Source organism: Sander lucioperca, chromosome 13, assembly GCF_008315115.2.
Source record: "Sander lucioperca isolate FBNREF2018 chromosome 13, SLUC_FBN_1.2, whole genome shotgun sequence".
Lineage (NCBI taxonomy): Eukaryota > Metazoa > Chordata > Actinopteri > Perciformes > Percidae > Sander > Sander lucioperca.
Genome location: NC_050185.1, coordinates 11,657,571 through 11,681,155, shown reverse-complemented (window position 1 = coordinate 11,681,155; position 23,585 = coordinate 11,657,571). Strand labels below are relative to the sequence as shown.

The 23,585-nt window shown below is 40.2% G+C and overlaps 2 protein-coding genes across 3 annotated transcripts; both read right to left on the bottom strand.

Moving 5' to 3' along the window:
* Nucleotides 1–1,874: 1,874 nt before the first annotated feature.
* LOC116064958 (forkhead box protein O1-A-like) lies at nucleotides 1,875–18,195 on the bottom strand. Of its 2 annotated transcripts, none has more exons than XM_031320381.2 (4): nucleotides 17,279–18,195; nucleotides 6,558–6,749; nucleotides 4,270–5,483; nucleotides 1,875–4,177 (listed from the first exon to the last, which is right to left on the bottom strand). In XM_031320381.2, exons 1-3 carry the CDS (start codon nucleotides 17,861–17,863, stop codon nucleotides 4,317–4,319), a joined length of 1,944 nt encoding a protein of 647 aa, XP_031176241.1. In that variant the 5' UTR covers nucleotides 17,864–18,195; the 3' UTR covers nucleotides 1,875–4,177; nucleotides 4,270–4,316. The 2 variants fall into 2 exon arrangements, with proteins under 2 accessions (XP_031176241.1, XP_031176242.1); XM_031320382.2 differs by having other exon boundaries at nucleotides 4,294–5,483; nucleotides 17,279–17,863.
* A 1,798-nt stretch (nucleotides 18,196–19,993) lies between these two features.
* mrps31 (mitochondrial ribosomal protein S31) lies at nucleotides 19,994–23,460 on the bottom strand. Its single transcript, XM_031320471.2, has 7 exons — nucleotides 23,230–23,460; nucleotides 21,794–22,288; nucleotides 21,456–21,608; nucleotides 21,169–21,312; nucleotides 21,015–21,091; nucleotides 20,608–20,748; nucleotides 19,994–20,521 (listed from the first exon to the last, which is right to left on the bottom strand). The coding sequence occupies exons 1-7, from the start codon at nucleotides 23,340–23,342 to the stop codon at nucleotides 20,286–20,288; spliced, it is 1,359 nt and encodes a 452-aa protein (XP_031176331.2). The 5' UTR covers nucleotides 23,343–23,460; the 3' UTR covers nucleotides 19,994–20,285.
* Nucleotides 23,461–23,585: the final 125 nt, after the last annotated feature.

Genomic DNA, 23,585 nt, shown 5'->3' with positions numbered 1-23,585 from the left:
CTAGTGCCTTAGCTTGCTAAAAAATAACTAACATTAGCTTACTAACAGTTAACTTGTCCTCTCTGGTAGACAAAGGGTGCTAAAATAATCGTTTGACATGCTTAAATCTCGCGTTTTTTAGCAAGCTACCGGCACTTAGTATTTTCGCCGCCAGTCGGGGCGGGACTTAAATGCGCTCTGTCTCTATGATAGGATGGAAGTGGGCCATAGTGGGATGTGATTGGCCAGTGTTCAGATGAGAGACAAACCAGTTGGCCAATCATGTGATCTCTCGCCTCTCTGTGGGCCGGTCAGCCAAAGACCAAGAATGTGATTGGCCAGTGTTCATATGAAAGACACATACGTGGGCCAATGATGTGATCTCGCTTCTCTTTATGGGCCGATCAAAAAAAAAAGAAAGAAAAAGTTTTCGACCGGAGTGCAGCCATTGACATATAGGCATAGACATAGACTATAGACATATAATGGACCAACAGACCCCGTTGCTCTGGACGGAGACCAGTGAAGGCCATTAGAAGCACTTTTCCGGTGATGGCTGAGTGTTACTGCGCAGCCTCCAACTGAGAGAGACGACGTAAATGTGACCTGAACAACGTGTCTGAAAGTTGTAAGTCTTCTGGTAGCTGTGCCAAGAGAAATCTCAATCATCCCCAATCTTGCAGAGACGGAGAGCGTAGGTATATGTAAGGAGATAACATGGACACGGGCTCATTATTGCTAACTAAAATGCTAGTTAACATTAGTAATTACACTTAAACAGCTAATGTGAGACAAAACTGCCTGCGCGCTTCTCCTGTACTATATGATAATTTCTCTACTGTGCGACAGTAAGTTGCGTGGTTATGACACAATCGTTAGCCTATTTTTACAAAAACGTCTGCTACGGAGCCATAACGTGAGATACAAGGTAATGGAGCCTTTTATACATTGTCGTGTTTCTTTAGAAATAAACAATGGACAAATAAAGTCTTTAAACACCTCAGATGTAAAGTTATTCGCTGTCAAAGTGGCGTCAAAATGAATGGCAGTCATGCTATTTGTTTTGTAGCATCAACATGGCGCCACAGGAGGTTTGAGCTCTGAAGCAAAGCTTACCCCCTTGAGTGCAGCAGCAGCCCATTCAGCCCACACAAATAGACCGGCCCACCGGTAAATCTCCCGGTACACCCGATGGCCAATCCATGCCTAGGCATAGTCAGAGCTGAGGAAAAAGCATCTTGTTGTTCCAGAAATCCGAAGGAACTCTGAAAATAATGTGTGAATCAAGACATCAAACTAATATATTAGTCAGCAACTGAAAAACATTCCAACTTAAAATAAATACAGAAAAAAATTATCAGATGCCACTGATGTGCTGCATAACATTAGTTTCCATTATATTGCCTTAAATACTATGATAAAGCCAGTTAACATTTTGTTTTTCTTGCAAGTGCACATGGCGATGTATGCAGTGAATGGGTTACATTGATAACTGCATTCTTTCGAAAATATCTGGATGTGGATATCAAAAATAAAATCAGGCAGCATTCCATTTTTCCTGAAAAAAATCCGTGCACATAAATTGGTTTCATCATTTGTTTAATTTCAAAGATTACATATAAAAATGCATTATACACTCTTTTAAAAAAATGAAAGGTAACAGACTAAAGCAGTTCTTAAACAAAACCTCATTTGTTCAAGGCAGCAATTTGACTCTTTATTAAAATGATCACATCACACATTTATTTTTGATAAGCTTTCATAATTAGACGCTTTACTCCAAGATATAATTAAATTCTATTTACTGAATTCCTTTTCTTGAGTTTTGTCTGAACAGATGAATTCATGTTTCTTTTTCATTTTTTTTTAATCTTTCAAAATGTATAATTTCAAGCAAATACATGTTTAATTTAAAATTACTTACTGTGCCATGACAAAATATTTACTAGAAACTAATGGCTATAATCCCCAAGCACAAGAAAACATTAGAAATACAAAGGCAGACGGTGCATCACTCTGAACAGGTCCAATCAGCATTAATCAAATACAAAACAAGAAACAAAAAATATGTACAAAATTATGTGTCAAAAATATTTAATACATTACTCACTGAGGAAAATGGCAGGAAAATGCCTTCAACACTTCAGAGGTAAAACTATTTTGAGGTATGAGTGTTCATATATTTCTTGATATGGTTTGGACTGAGATATGTAAACAATCATTTCTAACACAATTATGCATACAGTATAATACTTCAGTATAATCCTAATTTAAACCCTTCATATACAAAAATGTACTACTAAAGAAAATAATATGTACAGCATTATATGTCCGTGAGATCATGTAGGCACAGTGAATTGGCACACTTTCTTTGAAATGTGTTTGGTAGAGTAGGCAACTCTTTGGTGCATAAAAACTGTAGCTGCTGGCAGGTAAATAGCAAGTGAATCCTGTGCTGTGTCAGCTAAACTTTGAAGGCCATAATCCATTTCCAGTCAGTTCAGGGAACTCGCCATCAGCCTCTCCACCTACTGCTTCTCCCACTGTATCACGTGCACTCCCTCTCGCTCGCTCACTCGCACGCACGCACACACAAAACTTGACCACCATATTTTTTTCAGTTTATCCTAATGTGGTTTTGAAATGTTTTTTATAACTTCAAGAGTGATAGAGAGGTTCATGTACACTAGAGATGTGAGGTTTTTCCCTGACAGCAACATTGAGTCCAAAAAGGCAAAATAAGATGTTGAAAAGCATTATTCTTGATAGGTGTTCCCAAACACCAGCACTAAACTTAATTAATTATAATTATTGCATGAAAATACCATTAGCATAACAGGGAGCATTCACAAAGTGCACTTCTCTACATTAACTGATATCAATATGGACTTTCAGTGAACTGTTTTTAGAAGGTGACATATCTAATGTATCTTTAATTTCCTTATTCAATATCAGTTTGATGTAACAAAAAACAGCATAACAATATCATGTAACTCAAGTATATACATTGTACACAGCATAGGCACGCATATTGTTTTTTTTTTTACAAGCATACAAAGTACTAAGCATAATCCAAAAGGTACACTTAAAATAAAAACATAAATAAATAACTTCATACAGTATATGAATAATTCATTCATTTCAGTCAGAGGTGCAGCTTGTCTCACAGTCTCTAATGACATCTAATAGTGAGAAGATATGGCTGATGTTCGATTTGACAATGTGTGTTTGCAAATCAGATTATTTCAGGATTTATTGGTGTTTATTTCATGATCTGCTATGTGGTTTTGTCCAGAGGTCTATTCCTGAAAATATCCTGTTCTTATCATACATTTTCTCTGGGTCCTTTACATTTTAATTTACTATTTTAATAAAGTTTATACGCTGTATATATTACATAGTGATACATGTATCACTATGCAGATGATACATGCATCACTATGCAGATGATACACTGGTTTATCTAGCATTTAAAACGAATGATGTAATCGTTTGCCATTAAGGGATAGATGCTGAAAGATCTTCCCAAATGTAACCCTTAAAAACTGAAATTCTTGTCACTGACCATATAGAACATCACATTTAGCAGGTGTTTGGTCTACTAGAATGTCATATCAAGTCCTCCTTTAAAGATTTGGGTGCCATTTTCAAATCATACTTGACATTTTAAGCACTGGACCAAAAACCACTGGTTAATGGGTTAATTCAGACTGTGGAAATATTTATACATACTGTTATCTCGCTGAATATATGCTGCTGTGTTGGCCCCAAATGACTCCAAAACTGGTTCTTTTCACTGGTTGGTAGCATGTAAACAACTGATTTTAAAACATCTTCCATCACCTACAGAGCAACGTGTGGTTGCGTGTGGTAAACAAGACTAGTCTGTTAATGCTGGCTTGTTTCTCATTCACTTTCTCTCTGCAGAGTTCTTAAAATGTTCAATACAGTTATTAATGAAACAGTTTTGGCTGTTGTGTATTATTTCAGTATCTGGATCTGAACGATAAACTTATTTTGTTTACTCCATTAAATATAAAGTAATAACATGCATTGTTATACATGGAGCTGCAACTCAAGACATGCACATTTTTGAAAATAACTTTTTGTCAGATGCTCTGTGGAGAGTGATGGTGGTGGCTTCTGTGGATTTACATTTTCCAGCCTCTGAAAGAAGGTGATCAGCGGTGTGACGTTCCTGTGAGGGAGAATGGAAAACGTTCAGGGATGAGAAACACAGACATTTAAACAAGACATTCCATCTGTTTTAGTTTTAATAACTGTACTTACTGCAAGACTACTTGTCAGTCTCACCTGTTTGTGATCCAGCATGCATCCTAGCCTGACACCCAGCTATGTGTGGTGGGCTTCACCCTCTGGGGAAATCCATGAGGCCCAGCTGCAGGGTCAAAGTTAAAGTCCAGGGCCCCGCCATCCATGAGGGTTTCATGGAGGACAGTCTCCATGTCACATTCAAACCTCTCAATGGACATGTTATCCAGGTCACTGGGCAGCCGCTCCTGATGATGGCTGTGTGGGTGAACCGAGCTGAGTTCCCTGTAGCCGTTGTTGCTGCCATAGCTTGCCGAAACAGCATTAGTGTGTGCCGGGTGTCCACGGGGCAGCTGCATGCATGTCCTCAGGCTGGTCATTCTAGGGGCCCCTGAAAGACTAGTCACACTAGTCAGGGGGATCATGTTACAGCTATTCAAATGGTGTGAGGTTGAAGGACCCTGTCTATGTATAGCGTGCAGATTTACATGAGGAGCTGGGAGACTTGGAGGAGGATTTATCATTTTTACTCCATCATGACCCTCCCTGTGGCTCCGGTGGCTGTAAGTGGGCATCAGGCAACCTCCCCTCCCAACCTGAGATGCCTGTGTATCTCTGCTGGCTTCTGCGTCTGAGGTCAGCAGCTCTTTGAGGAGGCCAGCAGGGCAGCTATACTGGTTCTCATATGCCCTGAAGCCTGGCTTGGTCTCTGGAAGTGTCTGCATGGGGGCAGGGGACAGGGAGTTCATTCTCACCTGGCTGTACATGCACTTACGGTAGTCCTTCTGTGGGTGCGGGGTCAAGCCAGCGGAGCTGTAGGGGCTGCTCTGAAGCATGGCAGCATTTGATGAATGTGAGGAGTCAGAACCCAGCTGCGCTGTTTTAGGAGACAGCAGGTTCAGGTTATCCAGCAGACTTTCCATGACATTCTCTGAGCCATGTTGGCCCATCGATCCAGCTACCTCGGACAGGCTGGGCAAGGTGGAGGTTATCTTGGTCCCCGCCACTCCAGGGTATATCATATGGCCATCAGACTCTCCCAGGTCATCCTGTTCAGAAGGGAAAGGTGAATGGCAACCACTCAGGGTGCTGGCGTCAGAGCTGGTGCGCGTCCTAAAGGAGCTCCAAGCTTCAAAATCCTCGTTACTGTGGGAGTTTGGGCTTCCCAGCCAGTTAGAGTACTGGGAGCCAGGGCTGCCTGCTCCTCCCTCGACCCCTTCCTGTAGAGCCATCTAAGAATAGAAAAAAAACCATTAAAAGCTCACACATACTGCCATAACAAAGACCAATGTATTGCATAAACTTATATCAAAATTATAGGAATGAATTATAGGAACACTCATATCTAAAGCTACCACCAGCAACTGGTTAGCTTAGCCTAGCATTACACAGGTAATGGGGAAACAGCTAGCCCGGCTCTGTCCAAAGGTAACAAAATTCCATGGATGTATAATAATACACATATAATAAAAACTTGTCTAGTTGCTCGCCTAGCGCAAACGGCAAAAAAGTTTCTAAGCTTCCGGGGTTACTTCCTGAATATGCACAGTAGTGTTATTCCCGCTAGCCCCGCCCATGAGTTTACGCTCGGCCCATAGAGTCTACACTGTAGTGACGTCACAGGTTTTTCTCGGCTCGAGGGAAGGTTTTCAAATATTAAAGGTCCATGGATTGAAAATTCTGAATAGAAAACGTCATAATCGATCTTGTTTGCAGTTTGAGGTGTCCTGGCATGAGTTTGACGTCTCTTTTACAATAGTGGCCTATGAGGAAAATCCTTTTTGGGCCGCAGGGGGGATTTTTTTGTTGCAATACCACGGGTGGCCACTGGACAAAGTTGGATGCAAGGCTGATTGCACTTCCTGGGGGCCTGCAAAATCTGCAGTGACTTCCTCGAGGCTTGTCATCACTGTGAAGTTACTAGGCAACCAGCAGAGACTCCAGGAGGTCACTGCATCCAGTTAAGATTCCCGCACATAAACTCCTGTAAAACTACACATTACCGTTATACACAGACAAGATATAAGTCACCTTCATAGGTACAGGCAGATTTCATTAACTTCAGACAGAGCCAGGCTGAATGTTTTAGTCTGTTTCCAGTTTTATGCTAAGCTAAGCGTACAGGCTACTGGCTTCATATTTATCAGACATACTATATGACAATGGACCCGATCTCTTTAACTCTCAGCAAAAGAGCAAATAAAAACAGTTCCTTCAACCTAGATTTAGCACAATTGTGAGAAAAATATATGGCCAAACTATACACAGATGGATTTTATGAATAGAGTAATTAAAGGGGACTGTACCTTTTTCTTTGTGGCCCTTCCTCTGCTCTTGGCAAACTTACTGTTGTTGTCCATGGAGGCAGCTCTTCGTCGAGGTGACTTTCCGCTCTTTCCCCCCTCTGGGTTTAGCATCCACCAGGAGCTTTTTCCTGTTCCCTCATTTTGTATGCGCACGAAGCGACTGTGCAGGGACAGGTTGTGTCTAATGGAGTTCTGGAAAAAAGTGAATCATTTGAAAGTTATCTGTGGACTCAAAGTCATGTGGAGGCTACAATGCAGCTATAGAGAAAACTAAATAACTCCACAACAGGATTTGTTTTCCAAAGATAATTTTTTTTTATTTTTAATAATGGGCAAAATGTTCAATATTTTCCTTATGGAATACTGTATCTAGTGCATCTATAAAGTGCTGTTTAAATTCTGACCCTCTGGTGCAAAAAGAAGCAACTGTGAGTTATCTCTGGTGGCTTTTCAGTAGGAATTAAATGAGAAAGTGTATTGCTGCAGAGGAAATGTTTCATACTGAATGGAGAAGAAGCTGGTAGTTGAGTGTAATGTCGAAGCCAACAGATGAACAGGAACGAGGGATGAATGGGATATGTGGTGTCTTTTACTTTACACTAAATAAATATTTGGTACATTGTAAGACAGTACAGCCAGTGTACAGTATCTGTTACAGAATATGACGAGAAACAAAATAAAAGATGGCATGAAACAGACTAAATGCACAAAAACATAACTGAACAAATGATTTCTCCAAACCTATAATGGAAGACAAGTTAATAAAAAGTACAAACAGTATACTAGTGCTACAATCAGCTAAGCTTCGTTTATTTAAAGTTAGCTTTTTAGTGCATTTTGACTATTTAGCCTGCAGACTAAGCCTCTTCTTGTAGGTTTAATTTATAATGTTTTTCACATTAAAGTATTTAAACTTTTCATTGTATGTTGTTACGCCTTTATCATACTTTAACTGCTTGTAGTTGAAGCTATGCATATGTTTCCTGTGATTTACACCATGTTTGATCTGCACAGCCCGATCCCACCCTTCCACCACCAGCAAAACTTACTGAAAGAGCAGATTCAAAAAAAGCCTTACTACTGGGTTTAACCAACTTTAATCACTTTTTTTTTGTATGTGGTCACATTTGTCCTTGTACTAACATGTATACACCTAAAGCCTCATTCAGTCCATTTTCTCTAATACTACGTTATGAACTCTAAAACTGACGCAGAGGCGCCTACTGCGGTAGTTCTCTCAGAAAGAAAAACAACGATGGTTGGGGAACAGAGAGAGCATCCATCTGACAGGACACAGATTTACTGTTTAGCCTGGTCTCTCTGGACAAAAATGTACCCTATGTCTTGAGTTGGGGCATTCAGTGCATTTTAATAATCAGAATGTGACTCAAATTCTAGTATATTATTATGATTTATTTCATATTGAGGATGTCTTTATAATGTGATAAAAGAAATACATTTTCAATAATTTGATGTACGTAGCTGCAAAACCAAGACTAAGATCAGACACTTCAAATAGTTGTAGAAATAGAATAAGCTTAAGAATGTTGTGAGTATTGTTTTGGATGACTGTCCCCATACGAAGCCACTGAACCACCGCAAGTTCAACCACAAACTATACATCTACAAGTGGAACCAGATCCTGGAGGCAGCGGGAGGTTACAGAGTTCGAAGTAAGGGTGACAGAGTGTGATGTGTTTGCCGGCAGAGCTAGGGTCAATGAGTTCACTGTGTGATGAACACGAGCTCCTCAGCCGGCGCTGACAGAGACATGCAAACAGGTTGCATGGAGCAGGAACATAGAGAGGAGGAGAAGCATCATATGTGAAGTGCTGCTGGGTCAGACTGTCTGCTTTCTGACTCAAACCCCCCCCCCCCCAAATTTTAAATAAGGCTTCCTGTGTCGCAGGACATCCTGCACATGCATACTGGAGAGATTTGAGGTGGAGTTTAACGATCACTGCATGGCCTCAAAATGAAATGCTCAATCTGACTCATGTTCATTTGATTCATGACCTTTTCTCCCCTTTTTTTCTTCCTTTTACACGATTTCAATCTGTAACCAAAGACAGGAAATGAGTCATTAGCGGAGGATGTGAGATCTGAGCAGTGTGATGCACCGTCTGTGAACCAACTTATATTCCACTAACCAAACCAAAAACATGTCTTGCTCACACACGGCTGAGATCACTAGTGATATGCAAATGTATGCAGCCTGTGATTACTGCCCACAATAGAGTATGGACTGCATGACTGGGCCCTGGGATGGGGAATTCTCTACTCTGTCTGGGATAATCCTTGTCTGAGACAGACCTCACCTCAGCCCAAAGAGAACAAAAGACATCCCCTGCCTCACTAATTCAGGAGAAGCCCCATTCACACATTATGTCTCTGAAAGCCCAACCCAAGGTGGCCTATTGGTTTTATTGTTGCTAAACTTCTTTATAAAACATTTTGTTTGAAGTAGTAAAATATGTGCACCTGTAGCTGCATGGCAGCTCATTTGAATATGAGGCTTTAAGAAATCTATGTGCTCTTCATTGACCTTTCATGGCAACCAAGGATGTTCCCAGGCAGATTATGGAGGCCTGTAAGTGACATAAATGTCTAAGAGAGAAGATCTATTGGGTAATTAGGACAGTGAGCTAACACAAGCCTGTTCAAGTGTTAAGATGCATTGCATACTATATATCTCATTACAAAATATTGTAATATAATGCTGATTTACCATTTGCTGCTTTTGACTTGAGGAAAACATATCTTGCATTGTGTTTGTGGGTCGGGTGGGGTCAGGCTAATTGATTTTTGTGTGCTTAAAATATATTTTCAAAATCAATTTGTAGCTACCAAAAATCTCTTTAGATTCTTGCTGTTAGCCTTTGATTAATCATATGTGCTATGAAAATATATAATAGAATATATTAGTTCATATAAAGCTATGTGAAGGAACATTTCTTGCTGCACCTGACACAAACTGGCTCTACACTGAAGGATATTTGAGTTTTAACATCACACTGTCCTATAGGTCAGCTGGTGCAGGGATGCCTGACATGGGAAAGGTCTATTTGCAACTGCCTCACACATTGTTGTGGCAGTAGTGGGCCAACTTTTCTAGACATAGTTATGTTGGAGAGATCTGTGGCTCGGGTACATGGAGCTAGTCAGAAAACTCTACATGCATGGGATGAAGCTTACACCTTGGTTAAAGAAAGAGTGCAGCATAAATGTATTTGATAATTTTTTTTTTATCATGTCAGGTACTATATCTGTATGTTTGTATTGTTTCCTTTTTATTTCTTGGGGAGGTCGAGAAATCAGGGACAGGGGTCAGTAAGGGGGTCGCCATGGGATGTTTGTTCTATATTTGTGAGGTATAAGGTTTTGTGATGTTTTTAAAAGTCTAAACCTGTACTATTATTGAAAGTTTACCTGTTATTGTCAATAAAAAAAGTAGCTAAAAAAAAAAGGTCTATTTGCTTCTGACAATTTTTCCCCCAGTTTGCAGTATAAATACAGTGCAGCAGAAAGCAGTTGCCCCTCTAGTCCACCTGCTGCTACCCAGCTCAGATACACCATATCACTCAGAAGACCTGTAGATTATGGAGAATCATCCACCATCTTACAACTCCTCCAATGTACCCAATGATCTCTAAATCAACAGTGATCAATATCATCAAAATAAACGGCTGCAGCATGAAGCGACTCCTACTAGACTTCTTAACATTTGAAATGACACAGCTGCTGTTGCTTGTGTAGTGAAGCATGAGGTTTGCAGTAACGGTTGCAGGATAACTAAACAAACAAGGCCCAGTTGCAGGGACAGGTGCAGCCACAGTGAAAGTGGCCTCACTTGCCACTGGTCCAAACGTTTTACATGCAGCGCCAGACACGACCACAGACAGGACAGAGGATCCCCCCAGGAGACCGACTGCTGGAGGCCAGCTGCTTCTCAAGTCACTAACTCGGTTTTATATCAATGATGAAGCCTGATGTTTAGTTAGTGATGAAAAATTGGAAGGAAAAAGAGAATCACTTTAAATTTGCATCTACTAGGCCTACATGTAGTGGCCCTAATGCAGCTACAGTTATCACAAAAACATTGAGGTGACACTATGTAACTCTGAAATAATAATAAAATAAAATAGTTTTTCCTCTTACAAGTGAACATTTTAAATGCTAAGCAATAAAACACACCCTTCTGTACACTCAGAGGTTTTGTCGCTACATTCTTCCATGAAGCGCGGCAAGCTTTAAAGCAAATTTTACATAGCGGTCAAACGGTGGAATTGCAACTTCCGAATCCGTCACATGAGGCCATTGGGCCCAAAAAGATTTTTCCCCATAGACTTACATGGCGAAAGAGACCTCTGTAAATCAGTGCATAAATAGAATAGAATCAGAACCCCCGCGAAATGACTTTTGAATTTTTTTAAATTGTCTTACTTCTAATGAGAGCTTCATTGACCTCAGTGATGGGGGCAACCACCCTCAGAGCATTTTTTTTGTGGTGCTTCTGTCCCAAAGTTTTTAAACAAAAGTAGTTAAAAAGTAAAAGAGGAAACACGTGGAACAATTGTCCATAATCAAAATCACATTAACAGTGAAATAAGGAAGCATGCTAATCTCGTTGGCTGCCATTGACTACAAAGAGGTCAGCTGGGATATACTTGACCAGTTTGTTGGCCGACTTCTGCTAACTGATTGTGTAGCTCACAATGTCAATGCATTTTGGCTTCCCATTAGTGATATGTGGGTGATATGTCTGAAATCAGTATCACAATATAGTGATATATATCACAATATAGCAAATGTATACAATTACATATAAAAAGAATGAAGATGATCTCTCTTCACACACTTGTAAAACAGAAACTTAAATATCGAATCACTCTTATTATTTAAAATTGGTCAAAATCATTAATTTTGTTAAATTATGAAACAATATGTTGAAATCAGTACAATACAATTCTGCTGAAAGATAATTTTTGTTAAATTAAAATGCAAGAGAAGGCACATAAGGTATTTTATTTAGCAACAGCTTTGTTGCTGCTAGATATAAAAAGGGAAATAAATCATCTTATTTGTAAAGAAAAATGGCAAATAACTGGTTAATCTTGTGAGACAAGAGTTGACACTCCATGGCCTATAATATGATGGCTCCTTTTTGGTGCAACAATACAATAGCAGATGGCTGACAATAAATCAGAGCTGTTATCTTTAATAACTGCTGTCATATTACTACTGCCGCAACACAGCAGTCAGATGTGTGGTGTAAATAAGAGAATACGAGAGCGCAGCACTTGTATAGATTACAGTAAAAGGACAAGCCACTTCCTGTCCGTGTCTTCCTGTGCACCCCTCCCCCCTTTCTCCTCTGACCCAGGAAGTTGAAAATGAACGTGAGTTTTCTGTTACAGGGCGGTAAAAAGGCAAGAGCTGCTGCTGCAGAAAAAGAAGAAGGGCCCTGCAGCACAGTGTGGGGACCATGTCGCCTCTTCATGGCTCCAGGCACAATGCAAGCTACTTCATTAACACTGAGCATCAAACTGAGTGACCTAATTCTGCAATGGCTTCAAAGTGGGACTATGAAAAGGAATGGGGAGCTTTGTGTTCAGCTTTAGATAAACAAGAAGGGGGTCAAATGAGAATGATAGACACAGTTAAACATCCTCACGGGATGGACTATTGATTAAATAAACAAAATATCATACTTAAATCCTACTAAATATTCAGAAATACTAAGCTGATTAGAAACTTGAGCTCTAATCTTTCTCAGCCTAATCCTGAGAGTGACACACATTTTTTGCACACTTTACAGGGTAAAGGCCAACTGTTTTTTTTGACAGGATTGGACACTAATCTCAATTACTTCTGATCATGTTTCTCTTTCTACACACCATATTTTTTTGCCTACCTCGGCATCCATGTCCTTTTGTATTCTGCATAATGGATTTAAGGCCAGGTTCTTTTTGTGAACATAATATAGAGGGGGGGGGGGGGGATTATTATCTTGCGCAGGACTGGAGGACAATGCAGAAACCCACATGCCAAAGATTCCACAGACTCACACATGTGTAGACAGCAGACTGTACACAGGCTTCAGCCCACAGCCAGTCAGTCAGCTGACTGCTCCCCTCGTTCCCTCAAGCCACGGTTGCTCCTCTTTGAAAGCCCCTGCCCCAAGCCTCCCTTTCTTCATGGGATTACGTGAAGCTTTCAGTGGGCCGCTTAAGTTAAAGGAAGGCCTCCCTTTTAACCTTGTGATCCCAAGACAAATAGCTGGCAGTTATTCAGGTTTTGGTTTGCCTCTTTTAGTAGCCTCTTGTCATGCATGTGTCCTCAAACTGAGTTCATAAACCAACACTTGATTCATTTAATCTAGAATTAGCTTTCTCTGGTTTTATAGACGACTATGAATAGTCTACAGCCATGCTAGCAGCTCTGTACTTAAAGTCACATAGGTGCTTTGAGCTTGATGCCAATGTCAGCATGTTAACATGCTCACAATGACAATTCAAACTTGCATACAGTACAGTAACTTTTCATTGGTCATGAAATTACTTGAGACACTTCAGTTGGATCAAAGTCAGCGTAGGTGTAATTGAAGCCATTGTGGGACAAATGTTAATTCATGTCACCAACCGTCTACCATCATACATCTTTCTTGCACTTCATCAGCTGTAATTTGATCTGGGGGATGCTTAATTAATGTTAAATGGTATTTTCCACTAACTAACTCGTGTTAAATCATGGAGTAAGATAAACAACTTCACAGACCTCCTTCAAATGTGGTCTGAGTAATCGGATTTCAATGCATCCTCAATACGTCCTTAGTGTATTTCCACCTGTACTTAGAGCTATCCCCTTCTGATCAGATCACTCAGACTGGATTTTAATACCAGGTCAAAATGGGGCCAGTGATTGCACACATTACTGCAGGCTCACACCAAAGCTGTATATCTATTCATAAAGCAAACTGCATTATATCTATATATATAAATTATAAACCAATGGCTTTTAAGCACTTAATACCTTTAAAAAGTTCAAGTAACTGTAGGTAAAATACATGTTTTAAAATGAACACCTCAGAGCCTCTGTGCCAGTTAAACTCAGGGGTGCTACATCCTGTTCCATTATGTAAGGTCACAGTTCACTGAGAAAAACAGTGGCAGTACCAGTAAGATGGTAAAGTACCTTGCATGCTGCACACTGCCGCTCATAGTACCACCAATATCCCAGGGGAACCAGTCCACCCAGTTGGCAGGGGCCCTCTCTTCCTCTGGTAAAGGCATCATGGTCACCACACGATTTTTAGAGGGAAAACAAAAAGATCTCCATGACAGGAGGGAGACAGGAAGCTCTAGCTGCAGCATCGTCGCCCTCGCCCTGCCCTCCACCCACCTTCAGTTTTCTAGGTGGAGCTGTATAATCACTGAGGTTCAAACTCAACGCCCTCCACCCACCATGAGGTCTCTGGCTTATCTCTATCTGTCATTATAATCAGGGACGTTCACGCATGTGGATTCTAAAGTCAATACATGGGGCAGGACATGACACAAAACATAATAACAAACAGATTGATGATTTCTTTTAGCATGTGGCAAGAACACTGAAATGGAATAACATTACTTTACATAGAATTAGATGCACAGACATGATCCATGTTTGGTCTCTCCTATTGGTTCCTCCTCTTTTTCCAGCCCTGACCCTGATGTTTTGCAGGGCGGGGATGTTAACACATGGCACTGTTTTCCATCTACTCTGCAGGAAATGCATCATAGTTCATTGTGGGGGGACTTTCGTGTTTTTTTAACAGGAAAGTGTAAAAATAACTATTAGCCGGTGGTTCCAAGGCCCAACGAAGCATGCCAAGGTTTAGGAATGCAGAGGTTGAAGTGGAGATGTGTTGATTTAATATTAAAGATAAAAAAGCTGGTGCTATTGTTCTTGAGGCATTTGCTGCATGCTTCATTGAATGGTACACAATGATAAGAGTGGCTACAAAAACTAGTTAGGATTGTAAGTCAAATGCTTACTTAAAGTAATAACAAAAAGGATTTTTCGTTTCATATATTGAAGAAAATGAAATCCAACATTAGAGGCAGCAGTGAAGTAGAGAATTACAGCATGACGAGTCTGTCACTGGGAGGTTGGCTGAGGTTGGTTGAACTTCTGGTTAGATGTCATTGATTGTTGTAGCTATTGTTAGTTCATAGGCATTTATCAAAAACTGTGCATTCTAAAATAAAAATTAAGTAATATAGAACTAATAGAAAATCTAATATTTGAAAAAGATAATGGGACAGCTGCCCATTTTTTACAGATCTTGGTGCTGAAAGAACAGCTGGCCTATGAAAAGTCTAACTCTCTGAGCTCCACTTGGACAAACACCTTCAACAGAAGGCCTAAGTGGGGGCAGAGAAGGAAATGATAGGATAAAGAGCAGCAATCCCTTTCTCCAAGCTGTAGCATCCGCTAAGGAAATTCTAGAAGACAGGGACACAAAAGATATGAGCGCACAGCTCAGGAATGGAGGATGTTTGACGTTGTTCCCAGCATTCCCTTCTCCCAAGTTTCTTCCCCTCTGACACACTCCCCAACACTGATTGAACTGTTTGTGTCACCTCCTGTTATTGTCGGGGGAGCTCTGAACAGTTTGCTCCACGCTGCTTCCCTGGCCAAAAAAACTGACTGCATTCCCACCAGCCAGTGCACCTAATGTATATGGAACAAACTGTAGTTGAAGAACTGCAGAAAGACTAAGAAAAGGAGGAAAGGGAGGTGTAGCAGAGCCATACATCATAATAGAAACTGTGATCAAGTTTTTGACAAGGCGGTGTGAAACAATGAAAACTATATTTGATTGAGGTTTACAAAGTTATTTCCTGACATAACTGCAAAATGAGGTCTCACGAGAATGCATGGGTTACAGGAAGGGCTGCGAAGCTGATATATGAATTGGACTCAAATTTTGTGTGCAGCTTTTATGTAATTGTTGTCTACTTTCCTTTATCTGTCTGCTTTTATCCTCAGTTAATTTCTATCCATCATGGCTGAGTAACTTCCTCACCCGGCGAGACAATATTAAGACCTGGATTAGCATGTTTGTACAGGAATTAGGCTACTGCTTTTCACTTGCGCTAAATATTTCCAATACGTTTCCAGGCCAGAAAGCACAGCTTTGAAAAATGCTGCATAGACCATGAGTCAGCATGTTTTGTGGTAACACTGGATAGATGGTTCCCACTAAGGTTTGCTGGGGAATAGGACAAGGTATATCTGAAAGTTGATCCATACAGTGTTCCTGCACATTATTCCCCTGAGCCAGGTGTATAATAAAGCTTAAGATTACTGAAGATTTTCTGATGTCCACAAGCAGATGTAAACATGTCCATTATGATTGCAGTGTTGTAATTCAGGATTGTACAGAGAGAAACATTCTCATGTGTGGGATGTTTACAGTCGGACTTGCTGGTTGGTTCTCTGCTGCTTCAGAGCTGTACGTTTCCTCACTGTGCTCACACTGACAGAGGAAACCACTTCAAAGGTTACTGTGATGCCAAAGTTCAGCAGCCTAAGTCAAACATAACTGTTGAACATTTTTGAAATCATGTTAATGAATCGGGCAAAAACTACATTGTATGTATGTATGTGTATATATGTGTGTGTGTATATATATATATCCTTTTTTCTGTAACCTCTGTCCGTGTGTTGTGTGTTGTATTGATATTTGTTTTGTTTTCTTTGTAATTAAAATATGAAATTAAATAAAAAAATAAATAAATTTAATATAAATACATTTAATACCCTTTTTACACAAGGAAAACAATTGTACTCATGGGAGAAAAAGTATTTTTTTCCTATTATTAATCATTTCTGATGAATGACCATCAATACTACTGAATTCAACTCAATATTGGCCTTAAATTAAATAACAGAGCTAATAACCAACATGCTAAAATGGCATTTGAAGATCCCAAGGTCAGAAAAGTCAATCGCTCAGTCATGTAATGTTGAACTGATCCTATTGCAATGAGTGATGTCACAACCGGTATTTTGCTGTTGGTAGTTGATAGAAAACTGTTGCTGTGACATCACTGGCATGGGTAGTAGGAAAAACACAGGTCCTACTAAAAACATAATTCAGCAATCATTAATTTGAATATTTACACCTGTGATTTTCCTACTGTGACATGTCAAAATGTCTTGAAAAATGCCTCCCTATATATAGTCACTATAATACAACAGTATTCAGCAGAATAGGATGGAGCCCGTTTTTTAACTGCTGTGTTGAGAGTGATTTATGTGACCTTTTGCTATTTTTTTTTTTAAGCAGGACTGCAGAGGAAATGAAGCTGCATGATATTTAATGGAAAAAAACAACTGAAAAAGGCAGAAAAAACTCCAGCATGTATAGAACTTTGCTCTCTCTGCTCACTAGGCTACAATAAATGTCTAAAATGTGCATTAATGCAGTCAGACACTCATGAAGACTGCCTGCACATATAGGGCAGATCAGGGTTCATCAACTGTGCGTTTTAACAGTATTGGGCAGCTAACCTGCCTTTAACTGCATTGAATTACACTTATCTTAATTTTGTGTTTTTTTCATAGTTTTAGTTTGGCGTTAAAGGAGTAAAATGTTACATTTTAACCATCAAAACAGCTCAGGTTCATCCTAAACAACTGGATGCTTACGCGCACGCTGTCACTTAGCCTACCTTCCAGCCCGCAGAGCTGTTACTGTCTCCTTTATCCTTGAAGTAAGGCACATTCTTGACCATCCAGTCATAAATCTGAGAGAGTGTCAGTCTCTTCTCAGGTGAGCTGTCTATCGCCTTGGTGATCAGATCAGCGTACGACATGTTCCCCCAGGCGTTACGACGGGACGAGCTGCTCTTCCTCTGGCCGGAGCTGCCCAGGGGTACGACACCAGTAAGAGGCACCTGTTGCTGAGGCGGCAGCTGCGGACCCGGGAGCTGCTGCTGCTGAAGAGGATGATGATGGTGGAGATGGTGGTGTGGATGCACACAGTTTCCCTCCACACACTGAAAATCATTGCAGGGCACAGGCGGTTTCTGCTCTGCATATTCTTCATAGTCCTCCTCCAACAAGCCGAGGTTACTGATGAACTCGCTGTTTCCTCCCGGCTCCTGCTGCACCGATGGTAGCGGGGAGGATGTGTTGGAGCTGGCCGGGTCGTTGATCTCCGGCCGGGGCAGCGGCCAGGTACAGGAACGCGGGCGGGAGAGAGGCTCAAATTCCGGGTCTATTTCGACCGGCTGTGGTGGCGGTACCTCAGCCATGTCTGAGTCAAACTTGCTCTCACACAGACTCACATGCAAAATAAATATTAAATAATGAAACAAAAATCAACAGGTAAAACAAATGTTGCGTTCACAAACCAGATTCCAGTTCTAAGTCAGACAAGATAAGTTAGGTTTGTAATTTAAAAGTCAGAGAAATGCTCGTTCAAGCTTCACTGAAGTTCACACCATCCTGCACAGACTAGGTGCAAGTCTGCCCTGCCGCTCTATCAGTAATAACAATAGAGGTAATGGCAGTCGCTCAAAGTCTGATGCTGCCTTCAAGGCCCACTCACAGGCTCCGTCTTCTGGGTTAGGGTTATACAACTTGACGGTGCATTAAATTGCTCTTTGGTTGGAAAACATGCCAGAATGCTTAAATCAAATGTGCATTCTACTATGTGCAATGGATTTCTCTAGAATTTGAAGTTGAGCTTAGATAATTAATTAGGCAATAATTAATTAGCACGCATTATACTCTTTATGGCTCCTTATTAGGAGCTGTAGGAGGGAATTATCTGCCATGAGTTACTACTGCATTAACTACTATGGTGTCCTGCATGACAGACAGCTAGACAAAAAAATAAAGTTTGTATGAGCTATGTTAAGCAGCCAGTAAAAAAAATACAGTAGGCTTCCTAGTTATTAACACCAGATTTATAACCATATAATAAAAGTAATCATCATTATTGCTGAATTTCTGCTCTACATCTTGTTCAACTCCCTCATTGCAAATGCTTTGATCATTTACTTCTCTTGTATTTGGCATTTTGACGGTTCCTTAAATGCACCATAAAGGCAGCTGAATGTGCAGACTCCCTCTAGTGCTTTGAGAGATTCTGTGCCCACCTCCACAGTATACTATGTTCAACTGTTTTTTTTTAGTTTTTTTTTTTTTATGAATAGCACACCTTGTCCCTTGTGGTTTTAATAGTAACATCTCTTTACAGATGTTCTATTTTAGTAGAGTGACTTGTTTGTATTTGGTGTGTCCCACAAATGGTCTGATTTTCATAAATAGTCCAGCCCTCAGTTGGCGTTTTGGGCCAGTTACTTATGATTTTGATATCCGAAACACTGCCATTACTTCACTAAACATTTTGACACTTTAAATATAGGTTGGTCAATCATATCCAGTTTTATTAGACTGAATAATACAAATACTGCAATACATTTACTGCATTGCAGAGGTAGCTTTTTATTAAAATATTTAGGTCCTAGCCTTGTTGTACAATTGTTAGAAATCCTAACATTATGTGGACCCAATGACTGTAAACCACAGCTGGCAGTAGTGCCACCTAGTGGCTCATTTGCATATAAGACATTTCTGAGCATAAACAGTGTGCTTTCCACACAAAAACACTTTTTTTTTTCCGGGAAGTTGCCAAAATCTTATCATGCTAATCATGTGTTTATGGAAAAGTGAACAAAATGTGGAAATGAGGCACTCTCAACTGCCAAGCTCTCATTTTCCACACTTTCTCAGACAATAGATTGCCGAGGGTGTTTTTAGACCAGATGGAATCTGTGTGGTACATTGTTAACATGTTTTTTGACTTTAAAAGCACTTCCCTTGCAAAGGGCACAAGGTTCAAGGACTTTTTAAGCTCATACTGTAAACCTGATCTGAGGTCATAGATGCTGCACATAAGTTATACTTGTTTTACAACTTGCCATGGGAAACACCATTAATCAAGATCACAGGTGTTTGTATCACCTTTGATACAAAAAGAATACAAAAACATTTTCATCGACCTGTTTTCTTTGAATATGAAGATATTTAACCGTCTATCCAACTAAACGGTCCACTGTTTTTTAATGTAACCTGATCGGCAAATGTGCCATGATACAAAACAGAACCTTTTATATCAATATTGTAATCAACTTAACCATAACGTGTAATTCAACACAAAACATTTTGTGCATCACCACCTGTGTATCACAAAAACCACTGGATTGATATGACCGTAAAGAAGACATTTCTGGAACAAATTTTGGTATCCCAGACACTGAAAAGCCAAATGTCTTCTCATGTAATTGTGTCATCACACTATTGATACGTTATAGTCAGTTAATTGCCTACATTAGCATTAATGTTCGTGCAAATAAAGGTTGAACAAATGATCAGTAGAAAATAAAATAAGCAAAAAGCCATGATTGTACTTTTGCTGCTTTCTATTGTTTGTAATCTTATATACAAGCACTTGTAATAGCAACAGTTTAACAGTGGCTCTATAGTCTAATCAACATTTTAGAAACAGTAGATACTGTTCAATGTTGGACACCAGGAAACAGACTTGATGCCAGTCCACTCTAACAGGCCTCCTGGAAGAGTTAAGAAATCCAACCTGTATGAGTAAAGATGATCATAGTTGCAAAGCCCCTATGGGTAAATGGGAAAACATATGCAATTGTCTTAAGCTCAGTTGAGGTAAACATCAGCCTCCTTGAGGACTTCCTCTTTCTGGTGGAAGTAGTCTCTGAACCAGGAAATGTGTTCCCGCTTCTGTTGGACTGTCAAGTAGGGGTTTCTGGACATGCCGGCCACCACAAGCTCCATGAAGTGACGCACTGGTCCCTGACGTGGGAAACCCTCCTCCAAGTGTTTCCCTAATAAGATATGCTCATGGAACGGGACACTGGTTTCCTCCTCAAGGCCTTACATGGAGCAAAAAAGACTCTTGTCAGTGTGTCATTTTTTCCTTCTCCATACATTTAGCAAGAATATAGCATGCATTACTCACCAGCCTCATTGTTGATTGGGTACTGCCACATTTTTCCCTCTTTGGTCCACTGGATCATTTCCTCAAGCCCGTTGCGGGGTGTTTGGTTGGTTGACAGAGACAACTGATTAGCAAAGTCCATGTCCCATAAAGTTGGCCGTGCTGAAAATATGAGAGCCGCATTATGGGCAGATGTCCTGATGAAGTTAAAACCAAGAGCTTTTGCAACGTCACATTCAATTTGTTTAGGAGAGACAGAGACCGCCTGCATGAAACAAATCTCATGATAATAAGCATTTATGAAGCTCTATTCTCAGTTATTTCAAAAGACTAAAAATAATCAACAAATAACACTATAGATTATCCACTAAGCAAACAAAGCCAATAAATCATATCAGGCTTAATACAAAATCAAAATGTCTTATTACCAACTGCTGATTCAACTCCATCTTCATCAGTAGTGGGGGAGAAGACGTTAAGTCTTTTCCCCGAGAACAAGTTCTTCCTAAAAAAATAAAACACATTTAAACACATTGTCCATCTCAAATCCTATCTGAGTAAAAACATGATGAACATATTTGCCTTTTCCGAACACTGTCCAGCTCAGCAGTGATCCCTCTGTCGTGTGTGTATCCTCGCCCGTCCTCATCAAACCGGATCTGATTAGCCGGCCGAGCGTTCTGTCGGCTGGGATTCTTTCCTACTTTCATGTCAGCGATGATTACTCTGAGAAAATATTGTTGGATTACTGTTTAGAACAAGTGAATGAGGCCTTTTAGTTTCCATTATACAGACTTAAATAGCAGAAAACTATATCACAATCTCATTTAAATACTCAGTCCATTAAGTGTCATATACTGGAGACATACCCAAGGTTGTTCATGTCCCCTTTCTTCTGAGCCTCAGTGACGGCTTCGTGCTGCCTCAGCTGCCTGAGCAGCTCAGACTCGGCCTGGCTGCGGTCAGGCAGAGTGGAGGCAGCAGCAGACGCAGCTGCAACCAGTTCAGGATCCAGTGTCTCACTAAAAAACACAGGGGATGAAGAGGCCACCAGAGCTTCAGATATCCTCCCAAAATTAGGGTTGAAGTAAGTAAAACGTTTTCAGGCAGAATCTACAGGTGAAACAAACAAACTTGCAATACAATCAATGGCAGCAGTGACCATGTGGCAATGCAACCTGACTAATAACTCCAAACTGCCTCTCACCTCTGTGATGAAGCCTCCACTGTAGCTTTCTGAAACATACTGATGGTGCTCTCCATAGCTGCTGGCTTTGACTTGGGTGTCGACTCATAACTTGGCTTCACTTTTAAGTTTTTGAGCTTCCTCTTATTAGTTACTTCCACCTTCATGGCTCCAAGAAGATCAAGGAGACTCTCTTTCCCACTCTTGGCTGCATCAATCTTCCCTTGTTGTGGCGTTGCCACGACCTGTTCAATTTTAACATCCACCTGCTGCTGCGTGGTACTTCCATCATCTGTCTTTAACAGTACTGGCTCCTCCTCCCTTTGTTCAACCATATTGATGACATTGCTGTCATCTTCAGCTTTCTGTGTAACCAAAGTTGGAGTTTCTGTGGGATCAGCCTCTTTATCGACGTTTGTTTTCTGATCTTGATTAGAGGGCGTAACATCATTTTTCTTTTCACAGAACCTGACCGAACTTGTGCTGAGGGCTTTGACTCCAACTCCATTTGCAACCCTAGAAGAAAACAGTTAATTATTATAGGGGGTCTAATCTGGAGGGATCAAATGAGTTTGAATAATAATAATAATAATAATAATAATACAAAATTCAATACTTAAACATGACAATTACAATTAGAGGTTGGTGGGCAATACTGTTTTAAATTAACATCATGATATAGCAGGAGATATTTTGCTATATGATATTGTTGATGAAAACAAAGACAATTAAGAGACTCTTTGATGATAATAAAACAGTGGACAATACTTCATTAATAGACCTTTTTCACGGCAGACATGTTGACATGGCATAGCAGGAAAAGCACAGGTGTATTCAAAACCATTAATGATGGCTGCATTCCACTTAGGAGAGGCCCTGGTGTTGTACATGCTGACTCACTGAAATAGCTTACTGGGACACTTGATGGAATTTAGACATTGTTAAGGTTATCAATTTCAGCTATGCTTTTCCTACTATGACAAGTCAAAATGTCTGCTGTGATAAAGGTCCATAATTGCAACAACAACATACAGTACATTGGTTGGCTCTTTTATCCTCACATGACATATCAACAGTGGTCAATATAACTGCTTTTTCAAAATGCTTTTTTACTTGAGCTGTTAATTATCCTGTTGGATGGGACCATCTTCTCTACATTCATATAGTTTTGTAGTTGTTACTTCATGCTACAATGGAAACGACCTGCCAGTGATGCACCTGAACAGTTCAAATAAATGCCCAAATCAAAATGTCCCGCCCCATCAGTGCTGCCCTTCCACAGTTTTTATGGAAAGAATACATTTTCGAGGTATTTCGAACGTTCATTGTTGTCAATGTACAACATTTTTCAAAGACATTACGTTACCCAAAACAACCCAGTAACGTAAAGTAACATTAGCTGACGTTAAATAAAAAAAAACATCACATATCCCGTCATTCACTCAAGCCAAGCTCACCTGGAAACTGGAGCAGCAGCCTTGTTACATTTAGCTGGCAACACACACGACTCATATACACTGACTGAAGAGTTTCGAGCCGTGTATACAGTACGGAATAAGAGTCTGTACATGATTTCTTCTTGCAATGTCCTTCCACGCTGACATTTGTCTCCGTTGTTACAACATAAGGTCCCCGCCGTAAGCTCGAGGATAACATTGGTTCCGGACACATATGGGTAGAACCATAGACTGAAGACCTAGAACGTAAAGGGACGATACTCTCCATAGGGGAATTTACATTTAATTCAGTTATAATGTAAAAGTATTTAATTGTGGTATTGGATATTTTGATATTTTAAACAAATTTTACTTAA